The following is a 24,293-nucleotide window of genomic DNA, read 5'->3' on the forward strand; positions in this document are numbered from 1 at the left end:
TACAAATAATTCTGTTATTTATTTATTTTGAATAAAAAAGTGGCCAAGAGAATACTAGTGGCTCTGCATACAAAACACAACATATTCGAGGTTACTCCACATTTACAGAACCGGCACTGGGTATTCACAGCAACTTGATTAGACTCTGAACACTAGAATCATATGAGTAATTGAAGGGCATCCAAAATGGGGAAAAGCTAAAAGCCAATGATCTTTCATTAACTTGAAAACTGGCCAACCAGCTAAGTGGCAAAGCAGCCGAGTACCTGTTACCTTCCTCTTTAGTGGTAACTGAAGTAAGACTGCCCCACAGGGCTGTGTACTGACACACACACATACCCTCCAAAATCTCCATTTCATTTTTTCTATAATCTTCTCCATTTCAAACTTGCCCCAGCAACCTTTGCCCTAGTATGAAATAAAAGCTCAGAACACTGGTGATCTTCAGAAAAAGAAGGCTAAATAGTGCTAAGGATACAGCATGGTCTGGTTCAGCCTGGGATATCTGTTCAAACCCAAGAAGGACTCTGCCCTTCCTCGGGTCCTTAAGTCTTTGTGGTTTCGAACGCACTGGAAAAAGGGAACCGTGCTTCCATCTTAAAGCTGGCAGGAAGTTACTCATTCTACAAATCAGGAGCACCTACTCCGTGCAAGGCACTTTATATTAGGTGCTGCAGGAACGCCCAAGATGAAGCAGACAGTTCCTGCCCATGAGGAGCTTACAATCTAATAATGAACACTATGTATGTATATACAATGCAGAGAAGCAGCCAATTTTCTGGATGCGGGGTACTCCAAGCAAAAGCTGTTCTTATTCTTAAAAAGTTTTATTTAAACACCAAAAGTCTAGAACACATCACCTAGTCAGATGGTAAGAATTAAGAAAATATCTCCTTTCTATAACCTTAGGTTTTTAGACGCCCGTTTTTTTTTATTTAAAAAAATGTCCTATGTAAACATACATAGAATTCAAAGCAGAGCACAAAGATTAGCACAGGCATTGGGTAAACATAAAATATCACTGTACACAACACAGACTTATTTCTCTATACAGTCTTATTTCTGTATCAACAGGTTTGATATTCATGTTCCTTTCATACAGTAAAGTACAAATCTGAGTCAAGGTCTTGAAAAAGACCTAATAATCCATTTTTGCTTTTAATTTTGTACTAGTACCAAAAACAAAACACCCCAAACCCCACCAGCCTGTTCAGCAAATATAAAACTGATAAAACATGAAATGTCTTGAAGCCATCACAACCTCTTACATGGTCCATCTGACCACCTTACAGGTTCTTTCTGTGAAAGTAACAGAGTTTCATGATGGTGAGGCGAGCAAATTTTTACTGCAGAAACCAACAAGACTCAGAGTTCTGCAATTTAAATCTCCCCAACCCACTGACATTTCACCTAGATAGCCTACACCTTTATCGCCAGCAGGAGAGCATCATCTTTCCTTTTTTTCAATTCCTGCCAAGCCTGGAATGAATGGCACCCCCATGTTGGTAATTCATGTAATACTGTTTTGAATAAGCTGACTAGAACTATATATTAAAACACCCCCCCACCACCACAGTATAACTCAAAAAATGCAAGATAAGAAAAGCTGAAATCACCTAATCAGATAAAGAGGTTGAGGGAGAGCTAGTCATATATACCAAATGGACTAACTTCTTTATAGGATGTTGTTATAGTTATTTCTCCATGAAACTGACTGGTTTTCCCAGCAGTTTTCAGGAACAGCCCTGTTCTAAAACAAAGTACATATGCAGATAGAAGGCTGCATCCTGTCTACTAGGCTCAGCCTGGCTCCAAGTCTTGATACTGATTTATATCAGTGCCTTGGGAAAGAGCTCCCAATCTTCTGAAAAACCCTGCTTTTTCATCAGGATAGTGATGCCACAGTACTTTAAATCATTAGAAGCAACTCTAACATTCCATAAATTTGATCTAATTCGAATTTAAGGACAGTCAGATTTCACATGCTCTGTAATCCTTTTAAACAGCAGACATCCTGTTAGCAGATGTGGAGATCTTAACTCCAAGAATCTTTTTTTAGCTTCAAGAAAGAGCAGTTCAAAGTTTAATAACTATGAGACCTGAGACACAGTCTTCCTCTGCTTGAAGCTGTTGATACTATACTATGCTAATAATGAAAATGAAAACAATTCAGTTAGATCTTTTAAAGCCATTTTTAAAACAGACAACCTTGAGGGGAAAGGTTAGACTCAAAACCCTCTATAGTCTCACTGAACTGTTCAAACTCCACCCACACAGGAAAGAAGTGTCAAGGTATATTAATGATCCATCACGAGAGCCATGAGGAGGTCCACCGCAGTCCATGGTGGGCTAACTGAAGACATTATTTCTCTAGCTATTGGCTGTTTTTGCTGCCCAATCTCTTAAAAAAAAAAAAAAAGGCAGAATCTACCTTTCCTTTAAAAAACTTAGGTCGGCTGACTTAACAGGCATTTTTGCTCATCAGGAGCAACGATGGCTTGGGGAGGGCAGCGGGTAGTGACAATGAGCTAAAATTTCACAGATTCTAGCCCCAGAGGCCAGCCAAGAGTTACTGAGCACTGTGCCAGGGAAATAAGAGTTTCGAAGAAGACCAGATATAGTTTACCAAGTTAACAACTAACAATTACCATTAGAGAGAAAAAACACTGTGTATGATAGTAGAGACCTACTGCATGATTTAAATTTTAGAAATCTTATCACTGATTTATTGCTCTTTCAAACATGAAATCTGCAAGCTCTGGACATGTCCTGAAGCTGAGAAAGCTAGAGCAAGGGAAATCAAGAGGCCCTCATCAGGAAGGAAAAGCGAGCACGGAGGGGTCAGGAGCAAGAAGGTTGAACAGACCCTACAGACTAGGATGGGTGACAGTAATTCCTGGTTTCATGCCAGGAGCTGCAGTAATTCACCAAACTCTGAAGCAGTTTAACTCTACCTGCCAGGGGAGCAGGTGTTGTGTAAAACCAGCATTTCTGTGCTCCTCTTAACAAGCACCATAAAAACCAACTACTTCTGCTTCTTAGCTGATAGCATTGTAATTACAAAAGAAAATATTTTAATTTTTAATTATTACCTTTAACATTCCTTTCACCTAATTAACCCATGACACTGGCAAATAGGTCCAACCAGCATGCTTCAACATTAACATTCCCAAAAACTTCTTAGAAGCAGAAAGATGTCACACTCAACCACGAGCTTCGCCAGTGGTTCTAATAACTCCTGACACTGAAAAATAATTGGTAGTTTTGGCAGATGTAATAGTAGGTAGAGACCGCTTGAAGTCTGGGTGGTGGACACATGAGGATTTCAGAATGAATATCAAGCATAACAAGCTATCAATTTCTTATCTGGAGTAATAGGGACAAATTAACCCCAGGCAGAGAAAGTGTTGATACAGGTGTGGCTATCAGACTCCCCGAATGCAATTGTGTTGTAGCTGAAAAGGTCTAATTGCATACAATCTCTGCGCCTGCACTCCCGGGAAGCACAGCAACATGGCTGCCACTTCTGAAACAGTTTTTACAGTGACAGCCGAGATAAACTTGAAAGCCACTAAACAGATCAGGCATTTTAGGAAGGGTGGAGGGCATGACAAGTTTAAGCCAGGAGAAGCAATGAGCTGGAAGATTCTGGGTGTCACCCCTGCTTTTCCAAAGTCCCACTGATTGGCACTCTGTTGCCACGTACACTGACCCTTAGTGAAATCAGAAGCGGACTGTGTTTGTGATGCTGCCAGGGATGAGGGCATTGGGATGGGAGGAGGGAGGAGGGGGGAGGCCTCCTTGCTCTGGATGCAGAAACTCAGACTGCAGTGGTGGGTGGTGGGTTTCAAAACGAGTCTGAAGAATGCCACTGGGCCTAGCCCCATGCAGAGAGAAGCCACATTCTAGTAAAAAAGTTGCCATGTTTATTCCTACAAAGACATACAAAATAATTCAGGAGACCCTTTTAGTTACCTCCCAAGAGGTATATTTCCCCAAAAAATGTACAACTGCTTTAAATAAAAACTTAATGTAAGTTTTAAATGGCAGCAGCACAAATTTCCCAATATGAATGAATCAGACACGGACCCTAATTAGGAATAAAAAATAAGTGAAACTAAGCATCCCATGATTATGAAAACTGCAATAATTCCTTGACATGATCTCAATTTTTACTGTTGTAGTTAGTTACTGTAACGTGAAACAGCTACAGGCACAGGCGAGTGCAACCACACAACCTCTAAGCTGTGTTACTCATGATTTTAATGCCGCCTGGTTCTCTTTCTTGAAAATCAATTTAATGTGCCAGAACCCAGAATCTGGATCAACAGTATTCTTGAAATTACCAAGATGAGAAAGATAAGCAGAAGACTCCAGCAAATACAGAATTAAACACAGGAGACAACAAAAAATTTGAATAGGAAACAAAAGACATTTCAGGACAGGCTGTTTGACGACACCTCTGAAGGGCTCTTAGCTCCATGTGTGCGAGCGGAGGGGGTGAGAACACAGCAGCGTGTGTGTGTCTGTGAGCGCCTTGTCCAAATAGCAAATGTTTCTAAAGCAAGGACAAAAGTCTTTCATAAGGAATCCCAACAAAGACAGGAATAAATGTCAGAATAAAGGCAAAATAGACAGCATGTAATAGGAGAATTTCACATTTTTTGTATTTCCCATCCTACTCCCCAGCAGTATGCACCATTTCTAGTCACGTGCATCACAGTCCTGTTGATTAGCACCAATCCCTAGGATGCTATTTTTGCAATCCAAGAATACTGTAATTCCCAAATGTCCATTTTTTAGATTTTAAGACCAATTAATGTCTATTATCTCCTCTTAATAACAGCCCACAGGAAGATACCTGGTATTATAAATATCAAGGACCTTTGCTGTGAAGAAATTCGCAGGCTCTCGTCAACTAAGCCACACAACACCTGTAGCACCAGAGCACAAGCACCTGCACGTCTGGGCTGCCCATCACTTTCTAGTTTTCTGAAGTCTCTAGATGGACTGCACATTCTTTTGGTGGATATAAATGAAATGTCTGGACATGTCAACATTAAAAACACTAAAAGTTTTAAGGAGAAAATATTCTTTTTCTTCTATGTACAAATATCTCATCTGGGCCATGACAGTCTGACACAGGGAGGTAACATGGGTGAATGGCAATACCTGATATCCTGGACATATTAAGGAGTTAGGACAGGAAATCTGATAACGTGGGAGCTCATCAAAAAATAAGTCACAATCATTTACTTATAAGAATCACCTGATCTTTTGACACATTAAAACCAATTTTAGTCTTGGGCTCAACCTCTTAAAAACAGTTTTATGAAAATGTTTTCTGTATGCAGGAGAAACAAGAATTGGTGGGATACAGATCTGTGGCTATTTGTCGAGAACAAAGTATCAGGACCAAGCGTTGTTTTAGACACTCTGCAGGTCTGCTGGCAGACTGAACACACATGCCAGGCAGTGTAAGCTCTGGGGAGCCACAAGGCAGTTCCAGACTCAGGCAAGTATTAAAGCCTAACCCGGTCCAGCAAGGCCCTGACTCCAACTCTCTAGAAGAGATTATTCTGTTCCCATAAATGATAGAATATTCTTTTTGTTCAAATTGCTTCAGTCCAAACACTTAAAAAATAAGTGTTCCACACTGGGTAAGAAGCGGGGGCTAGCATTCCTCTCAAAATGACTTACAATCTCTGCATTCAGTCATTTTAAAGCTATCCTTTAGTCCCCAGAGACAGAGGCCATACGTCAGGAATGAGTCCCAGGGCCCTATTTACACTCCTGAAGAGGGCCTTCCCACTTGACGGCCAGGCTTAGCCAGCGTATCCTATGTCTTCAGGCCAGAGGGAAATTTCTGACACAGAGTACGTGCCCTTTCTAGCTCCCCATGGCTGATGTTCAGAAGACAGGAGAATCGCAGAAAGGGCAGGGGCTTTGCAGTAACCTCTTAATCCAGTCAGGATCTGTGAGAGGAAGACAAGTGGTATTGAGTGTTAGCTCAGAGAAGGCAGGCAATTGGGCTAAGCCCTCGCTGGGCCACAGCAGAAAGGGACAGGCACCCAGTCCTGGCTCTGTGTCCTCGGACAAAGCACCTCACTCCCACATTCCACACAAGGCTGGACTAAATCTGTGCTTCCCAAAGCTCCGCGTGTGGTGACATTTTCAACCCTCTGAGGGAACAGGAACATACGGGTCATGAATGAGTGCTTCATGGAGCTCCATTTATTCAGTTGAAAGAAAGGACCATACTTTGTTCTGGGAAGCAATCCTTCATATGCTGTTAATGTTAAAATATTCTTTTATAAAATTACAGTAATGCTCATTTTTCAAATGTATAACTTGGAGAAAAACATGATTATACTGGGTCACCACCTTCTCCCCTTTAAAAACCTACCCTGGTCTGTTGAGTGCCCTGTTCCATGTCTGGTCTCCGGGATCCCACAGATTCTCATTCTCCCCTAACACTGTGTGTAGCTCAACTCAAGTGTGCTTGTTTCTCTGATTTGCTTTGATTTTTTCCTGATTTCCTGTCTATAGACTATATCTACTCTCACTTGCAGTGAGTGTCTAGATGTTCCCCAAATTTGCTTCAAAATAATGCAGTAAGAGGAGGAAAATGAGTGGGGGGGACTACAAATGAAAAATAAAACGCCATGAGTTGACAACTGCTGAAGCTGAATGATGGACACATCAGTTTATTATACTCTTCTACTTTTGTATATGATTGCATTTTCCACGATAACAAGTTAGAATACAAGCTGCCAATACACCGACTTTTCAGAATGAAACAGCCTCAGCCAGTTTAGAGTAAAAATCAAGAGAAAGGGCAGAGTTTTATGTGGAATGTTTTCTGTTTTAGTTAATCAAGACCACAAATGTCCCCCAAACGTGTATAGAATTGCGTTATGCTCATGTCTAGTTAGCTTATTTGGCTGGGGTGGGACGTGACTAAGCCTTGGGTCATGAATCTAATGTTCATGTGACTATTTAAGTCACTAATTCCTTGCTCGCGTCTATAATCTTTTCCAACTCATCATCTCAGAAATGTGGGATTTGTCACTGGGGCTATCAGGAAAGAGAATGCAGACCAACCAGAAAAATCCCACCGGGGCTCCTGAAGAATGACTCCAAGGACATACTCAGGCTTAGCAATGCTGTCTTTGTATACCTTATCGTTTACAGAATTTCCATCCAAATATAGTCTATATCTGTCATCCAAAACAAGTTTTTTTTTTAATGAATAATTTGTCTGCAGTGACAGAATAGCAAACTGCAGCCCTACTTACACACTAAAATGCAGTATGTACTTTCACACGACATATTCCACTTTTCATTTTTTAATTAGCGGTGGCTTCATGATCATACTGTAGAGCGCAGAATGAGCCTGCTCAAAATCCCTGGTGGCCTAAGACAAAGCAGGGTGGAGCTCAACCTAAGCTGAGTCAGTGCCTCCCACCCAAGGTTGGAAAAGCACTCACCGTCCGGAGCTGGATGACGGGCAATGCTGTCATGGAGCAAACACCTTCTATATATCAGACTCTGGCAGGACTGGTAGGTTAAAAAGCACCTGAGAGAAGACAGACTGTATCATCGGGAGTCAAATGTACACTAGCCAGTAAAGCACATCAATAGTTTTCAAGTCCACGGCAACAGTGTATCCCTCTGCACACAGAAGGGCCAGGCCTAGCCCACTTAGGAGGGTCAGGTTGCTGAGCCAAGAGATACAAAACTTCCAATCCAGTCACTGTAACTCCTTTTTGGCCATTTTCAGCTCTGAGAAAGAGTTTATTCTGTCCATACTTTGGATTTTTGACATGTTAAAAAAAGAGGAACGTGTATTATTATATGGAAAATTATTCTTGTATGTGATTTTTAAGATTACGTATAAGCACTGTCTCTAAGAATCTGACAGTACAGTGGGGAAAACCTGAAAGACACAGAAGACAAAATTAATGGTGTAATAAAAGAGATGGGACATGAACAAATGTTCACAGACTCAGCTCCATCCTGTGACTACTCACTGAGTCCACCAGGACCAGGCTAGTAAGCGGCGGTGGGATGTTAGGAGATGGCAGAGAGTACATTTGGGTTGTGCAGGTGAGTTTTAAGTTAAGCAACTAAGGAACAGAGAAATACAGAGAGAGAGGGCGGGGAGTGGGGGGAAGAGTTCAAGTAGGATCACCTTGAGTAAAGATGTGGGTATACGGGAAGAAAGGGTATACCTGAATGAGAGCAAGCACCCATTCTCACATGGAGAAATTATACCGAGACATTCTGGCACTAACTCCATCCAGCAAACATGAAGATAATTTCTGGGAAAGAACCCATCGAGAGACAATGATGCATAGTGGTGACACATGTGAACTCTGGAGCCAGACTGCCAGGCTCTCAGCTCTGCCAATCACCACCTGGAAGACTCTGGGCAAATTATTCATCTTCCCCAGGCCCCACTTTCCTCACCTGTAAGAACAGAAACAATCGCAGTGCCCCCATGCATGCTTGTTGTGCTCAACAGATGTTAGATGTTATTACTACAAGCCTACTACTACTACAAACTTGCTTCCCATTCTTCCCCTAAAAATCAAATTAGAAAAAAAGCATAAGAACACAGTAAAAATCAGAAGAAATCGAAATATCAATAAGGAGTAAATACGGGAACATCTATACGGTGAAAACCTCTACAGCCATTAAAAAGGGATCTTGGGACACCTGGGGGCTCAGTCGGTTGAGTGTCCGACTTGATTTTGGTTCAGGTCATGATCTCAGGGTCATGGGACCAAGCCTTACCTTACAAGCCGGGGTCTGTGCTCAGTAGGCAGTCTACTCGAGATTCTCTCTTTCCCTCTGCCCTTGTTCATACCCTCTCTTTCTCTCTCTCAAATAAATAAATCTTTTTTAAAAGGAGGGGGAGGGGAAATCTATGTGCTAATGTGAAAAACTGTCCACAATATTTTGAGAAGAGAATTGGCAACTTGTTAAGATAGGGTATGTAGCAGGCTCAGTCGGTTGAGCGGCCAACACTTGGTTTCAGCTCAGGTCATAATCTCAAGATCCTGGGACTGAGCCCCGAGTTGGGCTCTGCACTCAGCCCGAAGTCTGCTTGAGGATTCTTTCTCTTTCTCTCTCTCTCCCTCTGCCTCATCCCTTGCTCACACACTCATGTTCTCTTTTGAATAAATAATCTTTAAAAAAAGATAGGATGTGTGGCACAATCCTGTTTCTGTTAAAAATAAGTTAAAAAAACTAAATGGGTGAGGGTGTCTGGGTGGTATAGTTGGTTGGGCATCTGGCTCTTGGTTTTGGCTCAGGTTATGATCTCAGAGTCGAGAGATTGAGCCCTGAGTCGGGCTCTAGCTGAGCGCAGAGTCCGCTTGAGTTTCTTTCTCCTCTCCCCATTGAATGGGCCATGCTCTCTCTAAAATAAATAAAATCTTAAAAAAAAAAAAATTAAGTGGGTGCCTACCATGGACCAGGCATTGTTCTAGGAATAGCTGTGAACAAAACAACAAAATTCCCTGTCCTCATGGAGCTTTCTCCTCCAGAGGAGAGGGAGAAACAGAAAGTAAAACACATATGAAGTGGTGGTGGCTGCTAGGGAGGCTAATAAGGCAGAGAAGAATGAGGAGAAACACTAGGAGGGCAGGGGATGCCAGCAGGTGTTACAGTTCTAGGCAGCATGGCCACGAAGGAAGGCCTAAATGATAGAGGGACACTTGAGGAATACATGTGAACAATCCAGGCAGACATCCTGAAGTAGGAGGGGTGTCTTGTGTACCTGAGGAACTCTGAGGCCAGTGCCCCGAGAGCAAAGTGAGGCGGAGAAACATAGAAAATGAGGTCAGAGTAGGGAGGTCGTGCAGCCTTGATCACTAAAGGGATTTTGGCTTTTACTCATCAGAAATGGGCAGCCTCAGGAGACTTCTGAGACAGAGGGGTGGAGTGGATGAAATCTTAACAGGATCACAATCATGGCCACACAGAGTACAGACTGGAGGGGGCAAGGAAGGCAGCAGGAGCCCTGTGGGGAGAGAACTGTAATAATCTGGGCAATAGAAGATGGTGTCTCACACCAGGATTATAGAGGCAGAGGTAGTGAGAAAAGGTTGGATGCAAATTTGTAATGCCTCCTAAACTTCCAAGCAGAGACAGTGACCAGGGGGTCAGACATAAAAGTACAGACTTAGTGGGGAGAGATTCAGGCTAAAGCTATCCGTTTAAGCCAGCAGAGTATAGCCAAGAAGTGCTGACAAAAGAAAAACAGCTCCAAGATGGACATCAAGGAGATGGAAGAGAAATCAGAAAAGACGACTGAGGAAGAGGCAGAGGCAAGGAAAAAATCAGGGAAGACTGTGTGTGGGAAGCTGGGAGATGAAGGGGCTTCCAGGAGGAAGAGGGGGAGTTATCACTGGTATGGAAAGCAGCTCACAGGTCCATAAAATCTGAACACACCAAGATGCCCTCTTACAGTGAGACACAGGACGGCAAGAGAAGACTTCCACCTTTATGTATAGAGTTAAACCAAAAAAAAAGTATGTAAGCTCTTTTATGTTTCACTAGCTTTAACAGATGTTACTTTTGTAATAATTTTAACAAATTCAATGGTATTTTAAAGGAAAATAGTAATATAAAGAAATCCCTCTCTGGGCGCCTGGATGGCTCAGTCAGTTAAGCACTGGGTTATGATCTTAAGGTTCTGAGATCGAACCCTGCACTGGGCTCCCTGCTCAGTAGAAAGCCTGCTTCTCCCTCTCTCCGCTTATGCTCTGTTTTCTCTCAAATAGATAAAATCTTAAGAAGAAAAAAAAAAAAAAGAATCCTTGTCTAGCTCAAGCAGTAAAAAAAAATGCTCTTTAAAGAGTGTCCTGCCTTAATCAGATTAATGAAAAAAGTCTACACCTGGTTTTTTAAGAGCAGCTTTTCTCCAACCTAGTGGCATGGGCAACAGAGATTTTGGATAAACACTTTACAAGGGCTTATGTTATACAAAACTGGAAAATGAGCAAAAGCAGGAGCTGGCTTAAAATGGCTTACCGGAGCCAAATGTGGCCATTGGAGCAGACTGCCTGTTTGCGATCTGTGAATGGCAAGATCTCTTTACACAAACTACAGTGCTCAGGGAAAGTCTGTTTGTTCATCTTCTTTGAGATGTGTCCAATCAGCACCTAGTGAGACAAAGCAGTAGCAACGTTCAGCAGCGTGAGTGCGAGAGCTCCCGAAGACAAAGCCTACTGAGAAGATGGAGGGATGAAACTGTATGCCATGCTGTACACGAGCCGGGAGATTTGCATTTCTACGTAGGCTGCTCATACAGTCTGCACAAAACAAAGCTAGATCCTCACCTCATGTGGACCGGCTGAGTAGGATAAATTCATTCAATGACCCTGTGACAACAGGGTGAACTCTAACCACTAAAGGAAAACCTGTTCTGAAAACCAAAATCTCATCACTTGCCTTGTTTTAGCAGCCCCTGAAACAAGGAGTTCAGAGTTCTGTTGGAAGACAAAGTACTTAGCTCCTTTATAATGTAATGACTTTAAGAAGGAAAAGCATCATCTCTGTAAGGCCAAGTATTACGTGAAATATTAACTTTGTAGAATTGTACAAATATCCATTCTCTCAGAGAGGCTTACAAAGTACAAATATAATCAGGATTTAAAAAGATAATTTCCCTTTCTGGTAGCCCTAAGACCCATGACCAATCTAGTCTAGCAGCCTGTATCCACTGAGTCCCACCACAGAGGCAGGATGGGCCCCTCTGTGACAGCAGGGTATGGCAGAAAGAGAGAGTCAACACGGAAGACTCTAGACCCTGACCCTCCCTCAGCTTTGCTTTTCTCTGCTTTATGAGGATTACATCACTTTAAAAATGGAAGTCCAAAGAACACTGATCTACTTTACCATTTTGTTGGAAAAAACCTTCACTGGCTACATCATTTGGAGGCAGGGGATACACCAAGCCTTAAGAACTCTCATTGTCTTACTAGGAGATAGTGTCCTTCAAGGTTCTTAATCCATTTACATTTAAGTTCTTGTGGAAGAATTCTCTAATTCAGCCATTTACTAAAATTAGTTCACTGAAGTTTTAAAGGGTATCTTACTAGCTCAGAAGGGTGTCTTACCTACTCTGCATATAATTTACGAATTTAAAGCCCGTTGGCTTTTGGCCTTTTGGTTTGTTAGCTTTTAAGAATTCTAATTTATGGTCCCTTACAGCAGAGAAAACCACCTTTCCCTTCTTTTCCAGACAGCTCATGTATCGTGGTAGTGGTACAATGACAAAATCTGCTCAGAATTCCTCCGGGAGAGATGCACCCAAATTTTACACAAGGAAGAACTGCTTATATTTGCTCTCACTAGCCTCAACCATGCAAGCCCAGCTGTATTAGTGTAACTCACACATTCCCAATGGCGGAGACATTGCTCCTTCCAAGGGGCAAATACTGGTTCTTGGGGGGGACAAAAACTCTTACCCTCTTTATTCATAAAGTGCTTTTAGGCACATGACTATCATGAATATACACACAATAGATAACTGTAGTATTGTTAGAATGTCACAGGCAGGAACAATTAAGAAAAAATATGCCTAAAAAAGCTGGGGCAGGGGCAGTGATGGTGATAATGAAAACTGTGGGTCTAACTGCACCAACACACAATCTGAGAGTCTCAGAAACAATTCATAGTTACTAGCAGGTCAATGCACTAGTTTTGAAAAGGCTCACTTTATGCACATAAGTGGGATTTTTTAAGACCTGAAATGCAGTGTTCTAATCAAAACTCAGTTATATTGATTAGCGGAGGCACCATCTTCCCTTCTTTAAACTGACTCCGCTGGTGCCTCATGATGGCTGGTGGCTTCCCGTGATCATTCCATACCTGGACAATTACCTAAACCGTTACTGCCAACTTCTACCACATATTTCCTAAAATGTTTTGTCAATCTCTCACAGATTCTTGTAATATTCCTGCTAGGTCCTGTGAAACAGTGATTACAAGAAAACTCTTCCACACAATTCAGACCACAATGAAACAATTTTTAAAAAGTTGACTTTCAAAGATAAAAAGTCAGTTACATGGAAAGTACATCGTAACTATGCTTGAGATTACTGCCACTATCCTATGAGTAATAATTTTAGAGGGGGACACAGACAAACACTTTCCAACAGGAAACTGCAACAAGGAATTTGTGAGTGGTTTAACTTAGGCATAAAAATATTTGAATTTATTACCTTCAAAGTAAGACTTTAGGCAGTGAGAGTGTGTCAATCTTAACAATAAAAAGGAACACAGGCTTTTGTGTTTTTGAATATTTTAGTTATAAAGTATGTTCCCTGAAACACAAGTTCTTCAGGATTTTAGCAGCTGTTAGTTCACCAAGAAAAGTATCCTGATGTCAGGATGACAACAAGCTACATAAAGTTAAAAGGTCTCTTTTCTGCAGGAAGTCTCAGAATCCTTAGAAGGATAAGATACACTAGGAACCTCTAGGAGGAGGACAGAGTGCACAGCATTTCCTCAAGCTTGGAACCCTAGTGTTCTACCAGGGAACCTGAATTCTGTGGAATACATGTGGATAAGACTCTAAGATGCTTCTAAATCAAAATAAAGATTATACCCAGTTTTTCTAAAAAGAAGCATTATGAGAAAAATTTGCTTACTTTCTTTACATGTCCTCCCTGATTATATCAAAAGATCTCAAATCTTCCCAAATATGAACAATCCCTGTGCTGCTGCCAACCCCCATATCCCCTAGAACCCCAGAACCTTTGGCAAACAGGAAGGGAAGAAAGCGGGGTATCACACTTCCCCTGCTCTAACTGCCCAGTCACATACTACTCCCTAAATGAAGCCTCTTCCAGCTCATCCACGGCTTGGGGATCTCAGCCTGCAAATCTGGCATATCAAGGCTGCAGTGAGAGGAAGAATTGAAATGTTCTCTGTCTGATATGAGTGTGTCATCTGCATTAATCCATGTTTCCCATTTATGCTCCTGCACTCCATGCCAATCAACTACCTATAAAATATCAAGGCAAAAGTTGGGTTAGGAATGCCACTCAAATCATCTCTCCCTGATGAAGCACACAGACCTTTTAGTGTTTCTGTTTAAAAAACAAAAACAAAACAAAAACACACCTACCCGTGCTGTTCGGTCATCATACTCTTCATCAGACATCAGGAAGTTACAGAGTCCCCTGGTGGGGATGCTTGTGTTTTCAGTGATCCAGGTGTGCAGGTAAACTTCCCCTAAAACGCGCTTCATGTGCTCCCTGGTTAAGTGCATTTCCACAGCTTCAATTTTCCCTTGGATCTCCAGGAGCTTCTCTTCCATTGGCTCACGGCCCCCTGCATCTCCAGTCTGGGTCAGCGAATCCTCGGTGGGGTCCTCTGGATCACCTTCTCTGCTCCTCTCCTGAAGGCCTTGCCGACATGCCTGTTTGGAAGAAGGGCCTTCCTCTTGCTGTTCTTCCTCAGCATTGCCCATCCCAGGAGAGTCAACTAATAAGATTTTGGAGTCCTCATGGGTGGGTTTCCATAATACTTCTGAAGGGGTTTTCTGCATTGACTGATACAAAATCCTCAGGAGGAAAAGTTTGAAACGCCAAAAATAGGTGGCTCCACTGCTTTCAATCTTTTTTTCCAAAGCTTCTTGTAAAAATTGAGGGATATGTTTATCTTTTAAAATCTTCCAGCGTACAAGATCTATTAAATCTACTTGCTTGAAGAGATTCTGAACTGAAGATTCCAGGAGCTGAGCAGCTGCCTCTTCAAAGGTTTTGAGAGTAACAAACTGGACCTGGTGGTTTTTGTTCACAGGATGGAGGCCGTTGACCATGCCCTCGGTTGTAATGACGGCCAGATACGCACCACAGGGGCTCACTGCTATCCCGTGTGTCCTCACTGAGCCAAACACATCTGAGAGTTTAATTAACTGGTGTTCAAACTTTAATGCAACATCGGTGAAAATTGGAATCAGCTGCCTCACCTTACCATCACTAGAACAAGTATATACTGTTCCATTCTGCTTGTCTGCAGTCATGGAGACAATCGGCAGGGAGTGAAGGCCTGTGACATGGGAATTGTGGACATTGAGACCTGCTTTGGAGATCAGAAGAAGACACCAAAACACATAGGATCCTCTTGCAGCCACCACTAAGCTACAACTACACTTCTGGTAAGGGTGATAAAGTGGAACACATTTAATGCTGTGCACTGGCAACTGGTCCATTTCTTTCCACAAGACAACAGGCTGCCTTAAAGTGAAATAGCCTTTAACTGCTTTGAGATTGACAGGAAGAATTTTTACAGGTCCAAAAGCACTCCCCACAATAAGGCCACTCATTTTCCGATTATTATGCTCATATTCCCACCAAAACAAAACACTAGGAGAGTTGATTCCTGACTCAATAGTGTTGCAAGAAGAGATGGATTCCTTTCCTACAAATGGCAGCTGAAACTGCCACACAGCAATGTTACCATTTTCAAAGAGGACTGCCAGGAGCACGCTGCCTACATCCCGGCACTCGTTGTTATGCTTGACCTGCTGAGTGGTACAGATGCCCGACCACTCCATTCTGACCGGTGTCTGCATGCTATGCCTCCTCTGAAACTCCGCGAAGTCCCCAAGATTCCCCTCTGGAGCCTCATTTTTAGAGAGCCTATAGCTGGTCTCATAAAGACGTTCTCCATAAATCTCAGTCAGATCAACCAACTGGACCCACTGTAGTCTATTGAGGTTAGCCTGGATGGTCAGGCGATTATCCATGGTCAATGCTGCCAAGAGGCACCTGCCATTTGCATCGCAACCCATGGGGGACCAACTAGTATATTTGAATCCTCTCATTGGTGGCAACGCCTTCCCCTCAGGGTTGAACACCCTGTCCAACATGAAAGTCTGACTGACTGTGGGGTCTTTCGAGGTGGCAAATTTCTCCTTACACTCAGCAACTTCTGCTTTTGAGCCAACCTGAAAAGAAGAGATACAAAACCTATTAAACATTTCACTCTAAAAGGAATATATGTACATTACTCAGGGTACTGATTAATCAGTATTAACTGGGTCGTGTTAATACACATGGAATTTTGCATCAATTCTGTTAATTTTGAAAGATACACATTTAAAAGATCAAGTACATGTCTGAAAATAAACGAGTACTTACTCAGAAAGCAAAGACTTTTTTTAAGGGTCAGAAATAAATGTGGCCAGTATTCAAAGCATGGTTCCCATATTCTTCCTAGAATTGCCATAAGCAATAGTCATGACAAAGATGTACTTGATCCTTAAGAGTCAACAGAGCATTTAGCTGAACTAGTTACAAAACCATAAACATGTCACGTATTCATGAAAACAATATCCATATACATCTTTGTTACAATTGGATATTTGGGTTTTTACAATTTCTTTGTGATACAAATGTCAGCTTTAAGTTTCTATTTAAAGTTTCACTTAGAAATTATGTTGAAAGCCAACTCCAATTGCTTTGTCCACTGATTCTACAGAATAGTGTCCACTCTGATTAGACTACTTGCTATTCCTTGAATATTCCCCCTCATTGGCCTCTGTTGGCGCCCTTGTCTGGAATGCTGTCTTCCTATCTAAATCCCATCCATCCTTCAAGGTCTAATTCTCTCTCTGAAGCCTTCTGAGATCTTTCTGGCTTTCACCCATCTCTCCCTTCTCCAAGTTTGTGATATGTATCAGCAGGCTATTTATTTAGTACCTGGCTGTACAATGGCAAGCTCTTTAAAAAGATTTTAAAGGGACATTAAAAACAAAGGAAAAGACAAATGATCAAAAGAAAGTGATCCATGGGGCTCCTGGGTGGCTCAATCAAAGGTCTGCCTTGGGCTCAGGTTACTGGGATGAGTCCCACATCCAGCTCCCTGCCCAGCAGGGAGTCTGCTTCTCCCTCTCCCCCTGCTCCGCCCCCTGTTCCGCCCCCTGTTCCTGCTCTCTTTCTGTAAAATAAATAAATAAAATCTTAAAAAAAAAAAAAAAAAAAGTGATCCAGAGCCAGGAAGGCTGAAGCCAAAACAAAGCAGAAATCAACTGAACTAAGCCTTCTGTTATGTGCAAAAGCAGGAAGAGGAAAGGACTTGACCCCACTGTCTTTAGAGAAATGGATCCAGAGAAAGAAAGCAGAATCTTTCAGATTTAGTGACAATCTCCTTTTATGTAGAGGCTGATCCTCACACTGGAAAGGGTAGATATTACGTGATTACAAAGGAATTCAAGCCTAAGACAAAAACGGATATAATAAAAGTCCTGTTAAATGAGTTTAAGTCCCCAAACCCAAAGGAATTACACTCCAAGACACAGGAAAACTTTGGAAGACACTGAACTCCAAACAACTTGATAAAACTTGGAAAAGTGAGAATGTGTCAGAAAACCAGAGTGCACTAAACAGTTTTAAAATATCGCCCAGGGATCCCTGGGTGGCGGAGCGGTTTGGTGCCTGCCTTTGGCCCAGGGCACGATCCTGGAGACCTGGGATCGAATCCCACATCGGGCTCCCGGTGCATGGAGCCTGCTTCTCCCTCTGCCTGTGTCTCTGCCTCTCTCTCTCTCTCTCTGTGTGACTATCATAAATAAATACATTAAAAATATATATATATAGCCCAAATGGAAAATAGGTAACAAATACTATAGACCATTAAGCCTGCCAAAGAATAAAATCCTTCAGTTATTAACAAATGAAAGGTTTGTGGGGGCACCTGGGTGTCTCAGTCAGTTAGGTGTCTGACTTTTGGTTTTGGCTCAGGTCATGACCTAAGGGTTGTAGGACTGAGTCTCACAATGGACTCTGTGCCCAGTGGGGAGTCTACTTGGGATTCTCTCTGCCCACCTCTTAACACAGTTGCTTGTATTTGTGCTCTGTAACAAATAGATCTTAAAAAAAAAAAAAAAAGAAAAAGTTTTTTTATTTACTTGGGAGAGAGAGAGCACACAAGAGAAAGCAAGAGAGCATGAGCAGAGGGAAAGGGAGCCCAACCCTGAGATCATGACCAAGGTGAAGGCAGACACTTAAATGACTGAGCCACCTAGGTACCCTAAAAAAGTCTTAAAAAAAAAAAAAAGAAAAAGAAACATTTGTGTATGCAGAAGTGTTGATTAGAAACTAGATTAGGATAATTGGAAAAATCTAATCTTACTCTCTTTTCTGCTAAAACTCCTACTAAACGACATAATATAGAAAAGCAGATATAAAAGTCATTCAACAAATTAATTAGATGACTAACTTTTCCTAAAGCATGTTACACAGACACTACTCCCTTAAATTGTCCAAAAGAGTTCCGTGGCCAAATAAGTCTTGAGAACGTTGTATGTTATACATCATTCCTCCTTGAAGAGTCTCAGGAACACATTAAGTACCCTGGCCAGGGAGCTATTGAGGGACTTACCCAGGGTTTTCCAAACTTTTTTTTTTTTTTAAACAATAGAACTTTTTTGGGGTGGTCTCGTCTTTTATTGTCCTAAATAATACTCTGGAAACGGTGTCTTGCACAGTATATCTTGATTTAGAAAGACATTTAAAGTAGCCTCTTGGATATACTTATGGACATGCCAGAGAAATACAAACTAGAAATTCCAATTAAACAGAGGTGTAGGTGGCTAGCCTGTTAATAGAATGCTAATCAAAGCCCAGAGCTTTGTATGCATAAATAAAATTTGAAATATGATAGAATGAAGCACAGCGTAACAACCTAAGATCTGTGCTGTAGTGCCAGACTACCTGGGTTCAAATCCTGACTCTATCACACACTAGCCCTGCGGCCCTGCACAAATTACTTAACCGTCTGGCCCTAATTTTCTCATTTATAAAAAGAGAACAATAATACGTGTCTCACAGAGTTAGGAAGGTTAAATAAGTCAATACACGTAAAATATCTTTTAAGTAGGGTCAAAGCCCAACTTGGGGCTTGAACTTACCACCCTGAGATCAAAGAGTCCCTAGTGATTGAGCCACCAGACGCCTATAAAGCATCTATTTATAAGTGTCAACAGATGTTACTGATGAGGAGAGGGGAAGGAGGAGTATGAATACTAAGGATTAAGTAAAAGTTAAATTTAATGAGGCTTAATAAAAGTATGCAAAATGCAGGGTGGACATAAAGTTGTCCACCAAATGAAGGGTAAATATAAAAAATCACCAAATCCTGTAATACTGTACACTAAGCAATAATCTTTACAATATGTAAATTTACTATAAATAAAAGCTATAGAACTAAAAGTAAACTTCATAGGACCTGTAACCCAAACAGTGATGAAATGAAAGCAACCCTTGGTCTCACTCATTGCCTGGATCTCAACAGTAGAGAAAACCTGCATGGTTTTGTGTAGTAATTTCTGATGTATTAGTCTGAATGAGTATACTGCTCTTCTAAGTCTCCATATCACAAAACCAGCCATCAAATTAAGCCATGTACTCAGATGGCCAAGGAGCACACCACCTAGGAGTCCAGCTCCCAGATGACCCAGCCAATCATTTCATTATATACTATCCTGTTTCAAGTTGGCCAGTATTACTGCTAATAGCTAAATCCTTTGTAAGTACCTAATGAATAGAAATTCACTTGAAGCCACTTGACAGGAAACTTCTTGAAGGCAGGAATAGGATTCCAAAGACAGCCAAGAGTTAACTTAATGTCGATGATGTTAAAACTTTCTCATGCTCCTAATGATTCATGCAGAATAAAATGAGTTACACAAATGTTATTAGAATTTGGAATTGTGCCCAACTAGATGATTCACTAAATCAGCAGTCCAATGGGAAGAAAAACTGCAAATTATTCTTAGATCACAATTTTATTCCTTTTCATATCATTCACTTATAGCATCCTCCTTGATATCCTATAACCTGTGTCCAGCATAGTAACTTGCAAATAGCAGATCATATTTGAACTATTATATAACTGTATATTTTCCTGGAAGAAATTCATAATCTAAATAACATGGTCATAAAAGCAAAAGCTTCCGAGGAGCTTAGCATCTAGCCTTCTAGCAGTGCCATACACTAAACTGGGTCCAAGCTGCAGAATGACCACCTTTTGTGTCAGAGCAAAGGCAAGCTGGACAGCACTGAGCAGTTTAAATCCCTAGGCATTGCCAATGGGTAGAGCCATCAAAGTACTGACACAGACTTCTTTACATTCCTACCATCACAGCCCGGATTTACCCCACAGAGGCCTCTTTCATAATTGCAGGGACAACTCGGCATTCATTCACCAAATGGTCCTAGTCTAGTAAGACTGTTAACTGATGGATGGTTTGTGTGATTCGCATGCCAAAGAACAGTACAGGAAGGAAAGATGCCACTAATTAACTTCAGGCAAGCTATCTACCAATTACAAGCAGAATACAAAAAAATTCCTATTACTTGTTAGACAATTGTGCAACCAGTAAGAGTCCAATTTTTATCAGAAGATTATGTAAATCTTCATATTCACAGCTCTAGTACTAATCCAGACCCTTATTCCTTCATACTTGTAGGACTGCATTTACTACTTAGTATTTACAGCATGCCAGGAACCGTACTGATTGTGCATATATACATGTATACAAATCCGTATATACACATACATACATGTACGTATTTGTATTTAATCTTCCAAGATGTCTAGGGGCCCTGGGTGGATCAGCTGGTTAAGTATCAGACTCTTGATTTGGGTTCAGGTCAGGGTCTCAGGGTCATGAGATCAAACCCCAGGTCAGGCTCCATACTGGGTGTGGAGCCTGCTTAGGATTCTCTCTCTGTCCGCCCCTCCCACTTTTTGGACACACACATTCTCTCTCTCAGAAGGGAAGGAAAAAAAAAAAGTTGAAACAACACAGATTTTATCATCCCCCTCCTACAGACAGGCCTATCTTGCTATTTTGAGCCAAAGCCCAATCTCGTACCTTCTATTTTAAACTGACCTCAACAATCCTTAAATTACTCCTAGGCCCACCAGATTCGTATTCCTGAACCATCCCAGGCCAATCCATTCTTATGAAACTATTACAGCACCTTTGGGCTTCTTAGATTGAAGCCAACTTCTTCAGACTGACCTTTGAAGTTCCCAAATTGACCTCACCTCACTTTCTCTCTCTAGAAGAGATTGTCTGTTGATCCATCATTACTTACCCTAACAATAAAGTATGTCCATGACTTAATTATGTTTGTGAATAAGATGGACACCTCATTCCTGCTACGTGGATGCCACTTCTCTGCTCCTCTTATTTATTTATTTATTTATTTATTTATTTATTTATTTATTTGGATAGTCAGAGAGAGAGAGAGAGAGAGAGGCAGAGACACAGGCAGAGGGAGAAGCAGGCTCCATGCACCGGGAGCCCGACGTGGGATTCGATCCCGGGTCTCCAGGATCGCGCCCTGGGCCAAAGGCAGGCGCTAAACCGCTGCGCCACCCAGGGATCCTCTACTCCTCTTATGAACCAAATCCTATGTTCTTTCAGATCTCCTTCAGATTCAACACCAGATAACACTTGATATAAGAGCCTCCCCTCACTATTCCTTCGATTCTTTACATTCTCTCTGCTAGGGGCACCTGGGTGGCTCAGTCGGTTAAGCATCCCGACTCTCAATTTCAGCTCAGGTCATGACCTCAGGGTTGTGAGACTGAGCCCGGAGATGGTCTCTGTGCTGGACATGAGGCCTGCTTAAGAATCTCCCTCTTCCTTTGCCCCTCCTATCCCTCACCCCCTTAAAAAAATTCTCTTTGCTAAAGTATTAAATCTGGACCATGTTGGACACATACACTCAAAGTTTCCTCTAGTTCATGTGCACATGAACATTCTTAGAAATAGTAAGGATATACCTTTTAAAGCCCCTTTCTTCTGCCTCCCTCCTGGTTTCTCAATTTCACAGTATTACCAATATCTGTCTACCCGAACCAATTTGTTCGTATCTTCTCAAGAAGATCTCACAGGGTTTAATCATATCAGTCTACCAGTGATTTAACTCAATTGTTTAAAACTCTTGTGCTTGGGCAGCCCCAGTGGCGCAGTGGTTTGGTGCTGCCTGCAGCCCAGGGTGTGATCCTGGAGACCCGGGATCGAGTCCCACATCGGGTTCCCTGCATGGAGCCTGCTTCTCCCTCTGCCTGTGTCTCTGCCTCTCTCTCTCTCTGTCTATGAATAAATAAATAAAATCTTTTAAAAAAACTTTAAAAAAGTTACAGAAAACAAAGATGCTGTATTTAAAAAAAATAAAAATAAAACTCTTGTGCTTAAAAAAAAAAAAAGTGGCGTGGGCGCTCTGAACCCTACCCACAGCTGATGATTCATATTTAAAACGGCAGTGCAGAGAAAGAGTTTACAAACCTTTCATCTTCACATAAACGCATTTTCTGGGCACAGATACATACCTCTACCCTGCTTATCGCTAAACGACATGATGGTCCTTCTCATTCATAATGTGCCAAAGAACATAAGCTCCATGAAGGCAAGGACTTGGTTTCATACACTGCTTTATTTCCAGAACCTAGATCAGCACCTGCCTGATACATGGTGCTGCTAATTCAAATGTCTGCTGAATGAGTGAATATACAGAATACCCAGTTTTTACAAATCACATATATGTGTACTAAAGACTTAAGGGAAACTGGGGAAGTTTCCATACTTTTAAACCCACCAACGAACAATATGACTTACTACTCGGGGGAAAAAAATAAATTTGAAAGTGGTGACATTAAAATAGTCAAACCAGGAACCCTAAAGTTCTGAAAGCAAACTTAAGTGTTTACGAAGCCGAAAGCCCTAACTCTACAAAAAGGCCTTGAAGTTTAAGAATTGCCTTTATTGCCAGTCTTTACTTTTCATTCCCCGTCCCAAAGACTTTCTGCTATTAAAAACAAAAACAAAAAACTAGAGTGCTCAAGCTGCTCAAGGGGAGATGGAACATTCGTATGATAAAGTCGCTAAGAAAGCTAAGGCAATGAAAAGGACCAAATTTTCTTCTCCAAAGCAGAAGAGGCAGGGGAGGAGGGCACGTCACAGTAAACAAAGCCAGACAAGGGCCTCGGGAGTCGATTCCAGACAATAGGAGCAACTGTGGAGGCAAGGTCTGGGGTTGGGTCAAAGGGGGTGGAGTCTCAGAAAGCACCGCGGAGAGTCCTCCGCGCCAGCAGTGGGGCAGGCGCCGGGGCGGAGGAAGGACCCGGCTGCGACCGCACCTCCCGGGATACCTGTGCGCGTCGCAAGGGGGAGGGCGATCTGGAACACCGGGCGCAAACGGCTGCCACGCTTTTGTTTTCTCCCTAAAATACGGCGACCCCGGCCGCTCAGCCCCAAGCTCTGGACCGACGAGGGGGAGCCCCGGAATAGGCGCGGGGGCCGGGTAACGCCGCTGCGGGAAGGGGCAAGAGGAGACCCTAGGGCGGGGGCCCCGGGGGTGACTTACTTTGAGGAGGCAGCTGTTGAGAGGGGCGGGCACCGACGTGCGGTGGATGACCAGGTCCTGGCCCGGGTTGTGCACGTCGCAGATGAGCTCCAGCACAGCGATGCTGCGGGCCGTGGACACCGACACGCGGTGGTCCTCCGACCAGGCCAGCGGCTCCAAGCCGCTCACTGCGTACTGCAGCTTCACGGCCGGCTCCCGCCGAGTCACCAGGAAGCGGAACGCCGCGCTGGGCCCGGGGGCCGCCTCTGCCGCCGGCCCCTTCCCGCCCGCCTCGCCGCCCCCCTCGCCCTCGTCCTCCTCGGGCGGCGCGGGCCCGTCGGCCGCGGGGCCCACCCGGGCCTTGTCGGCCGAGCTCATTTCCCCTCGGGTGCAGAGGCGGGATGCCGGGGCGCGCCAACACCGCGCCGCCGTCCCGCTGCCGCCCCTTGCGCCGCCGCCGCCGCCGCCGCCGCAGCCGCCGGCCCCCAGCGCCCTCCGCCGCGGCTTTCTCCCCTCAGGCCCGGAGCGCCGCCGAGCCAGGAAGGACCCCGCCGTTGCTAGGCGACCCAGCCCTGCCAGGTGGCCGAGGCGCTGCCTGTCCAGAAAGCGCGCCGCCTCCGCGGGCCGGACGGAGCAGCGCCTGGGCCCGGCCGAGGTGGGCCGGGGGCGGCGGCCCTCCTGCAGGGCCCCGTCTCCGGGCCACCACGCCCCGGGCCCCTGTGGACACCGCCCGGGGAACTGGTGCCGAGGGGGCGGTAGCCGGGCGGCACAGGAAGGAAACGCTGCCCAGGAGGCACACGGCGCCTGGTTTCTCAGAGAACTCCTCTAGCCTGAGCCCCAGGGCTGGGTGTCCCGGGGCATCGCCCGCCGCCGGCCGGACCGCGAGGGACGCCAGGCCGAGCGGGC

The 24,293-nt window shown here is 43.4% G+C and overlaps 1 protein-coding gene across 2 annotated transcripts; it reads right to left on the reverse strand.

The window, feature by feature from the left end:
- Nucleotides 1–23,835, reverse strand: GTF3C4 (general transcription factor IIIC subunit 4). Of its 2 annotated transcripts, none has more exons than XM_055331231.1 (5): nucleotides 23,409–23,835; nucleotides 14,147–15,973; nucleotides 11,044–11,174; nucleotides 7,491–7,579; nucleotides 1–5,975 (listed from the first exon to the last, which is right to left on the reverse strand). In XM_055331231.1, exons 1-5 carry the CDS (start codon nucleotides 23,763–23,765, stop codon nucleotides 5,911–5,913), a joined length of 2,469 nt encoding a protein of 822 aa, XP_055187206.1. In that variant the 5' UTR covers nucleotides 23,766–23,835; the 3' UTR covers nucleotides 1–5,910. The 2 variants fall into 2 exon arrangements, 1 of the variants encoding a protein (XP_055187206.1); XR_008665239.1 differs by lacking the exon at nucleotides 1–5,975 and adding an exon at nucleotides 8,473–8,586 and having other exon boundaries at nucleotides 7,510–7,579.
- Nucleotides 23,836–24,293: the final 458 nt, after the last annotated feature.

Source organism: Nyctereutes procyonoides, unplaced genomic scaffold (genome assembly GCF_905146905.1).
Source record: "Nyctereutes procyonoides isolate TBG_1078 unplaced genomic scaffold, NYPRO_anot_genome, whole genome shotgun sequence".
NCBI classification, from domain to species: Eukaryota; Metazoa; Chordata; class Mammalia; order Carnivora; family Canidae; genus Nyctereutes; species Nyctereutes procyonoides.

Coding starts and splice junctions, on each gene's coding strand:
- GTF3C4 (XM_055331231.1), bottom strand. CDS start 23,765: ATGAGCTCGGCCGACAAGGCCCGGGTGGGCCCCGCGGCCGACGGGCCC. Junction 15,974..23,408: donor TCAACAGCTGCCTCCTCAAA/GTAAGTCACCCC, acceptor TCTTCTTTTCAG/GTTGGCTCAAAAGCAGAAGT. Junction 5,976..7,490: donor CCGTCATCCAGCTCCGGACG/GTGAGTGCTTTT, acceptor TTCCTCTCACAG/ATCCTGACTGGATTAAGAGG.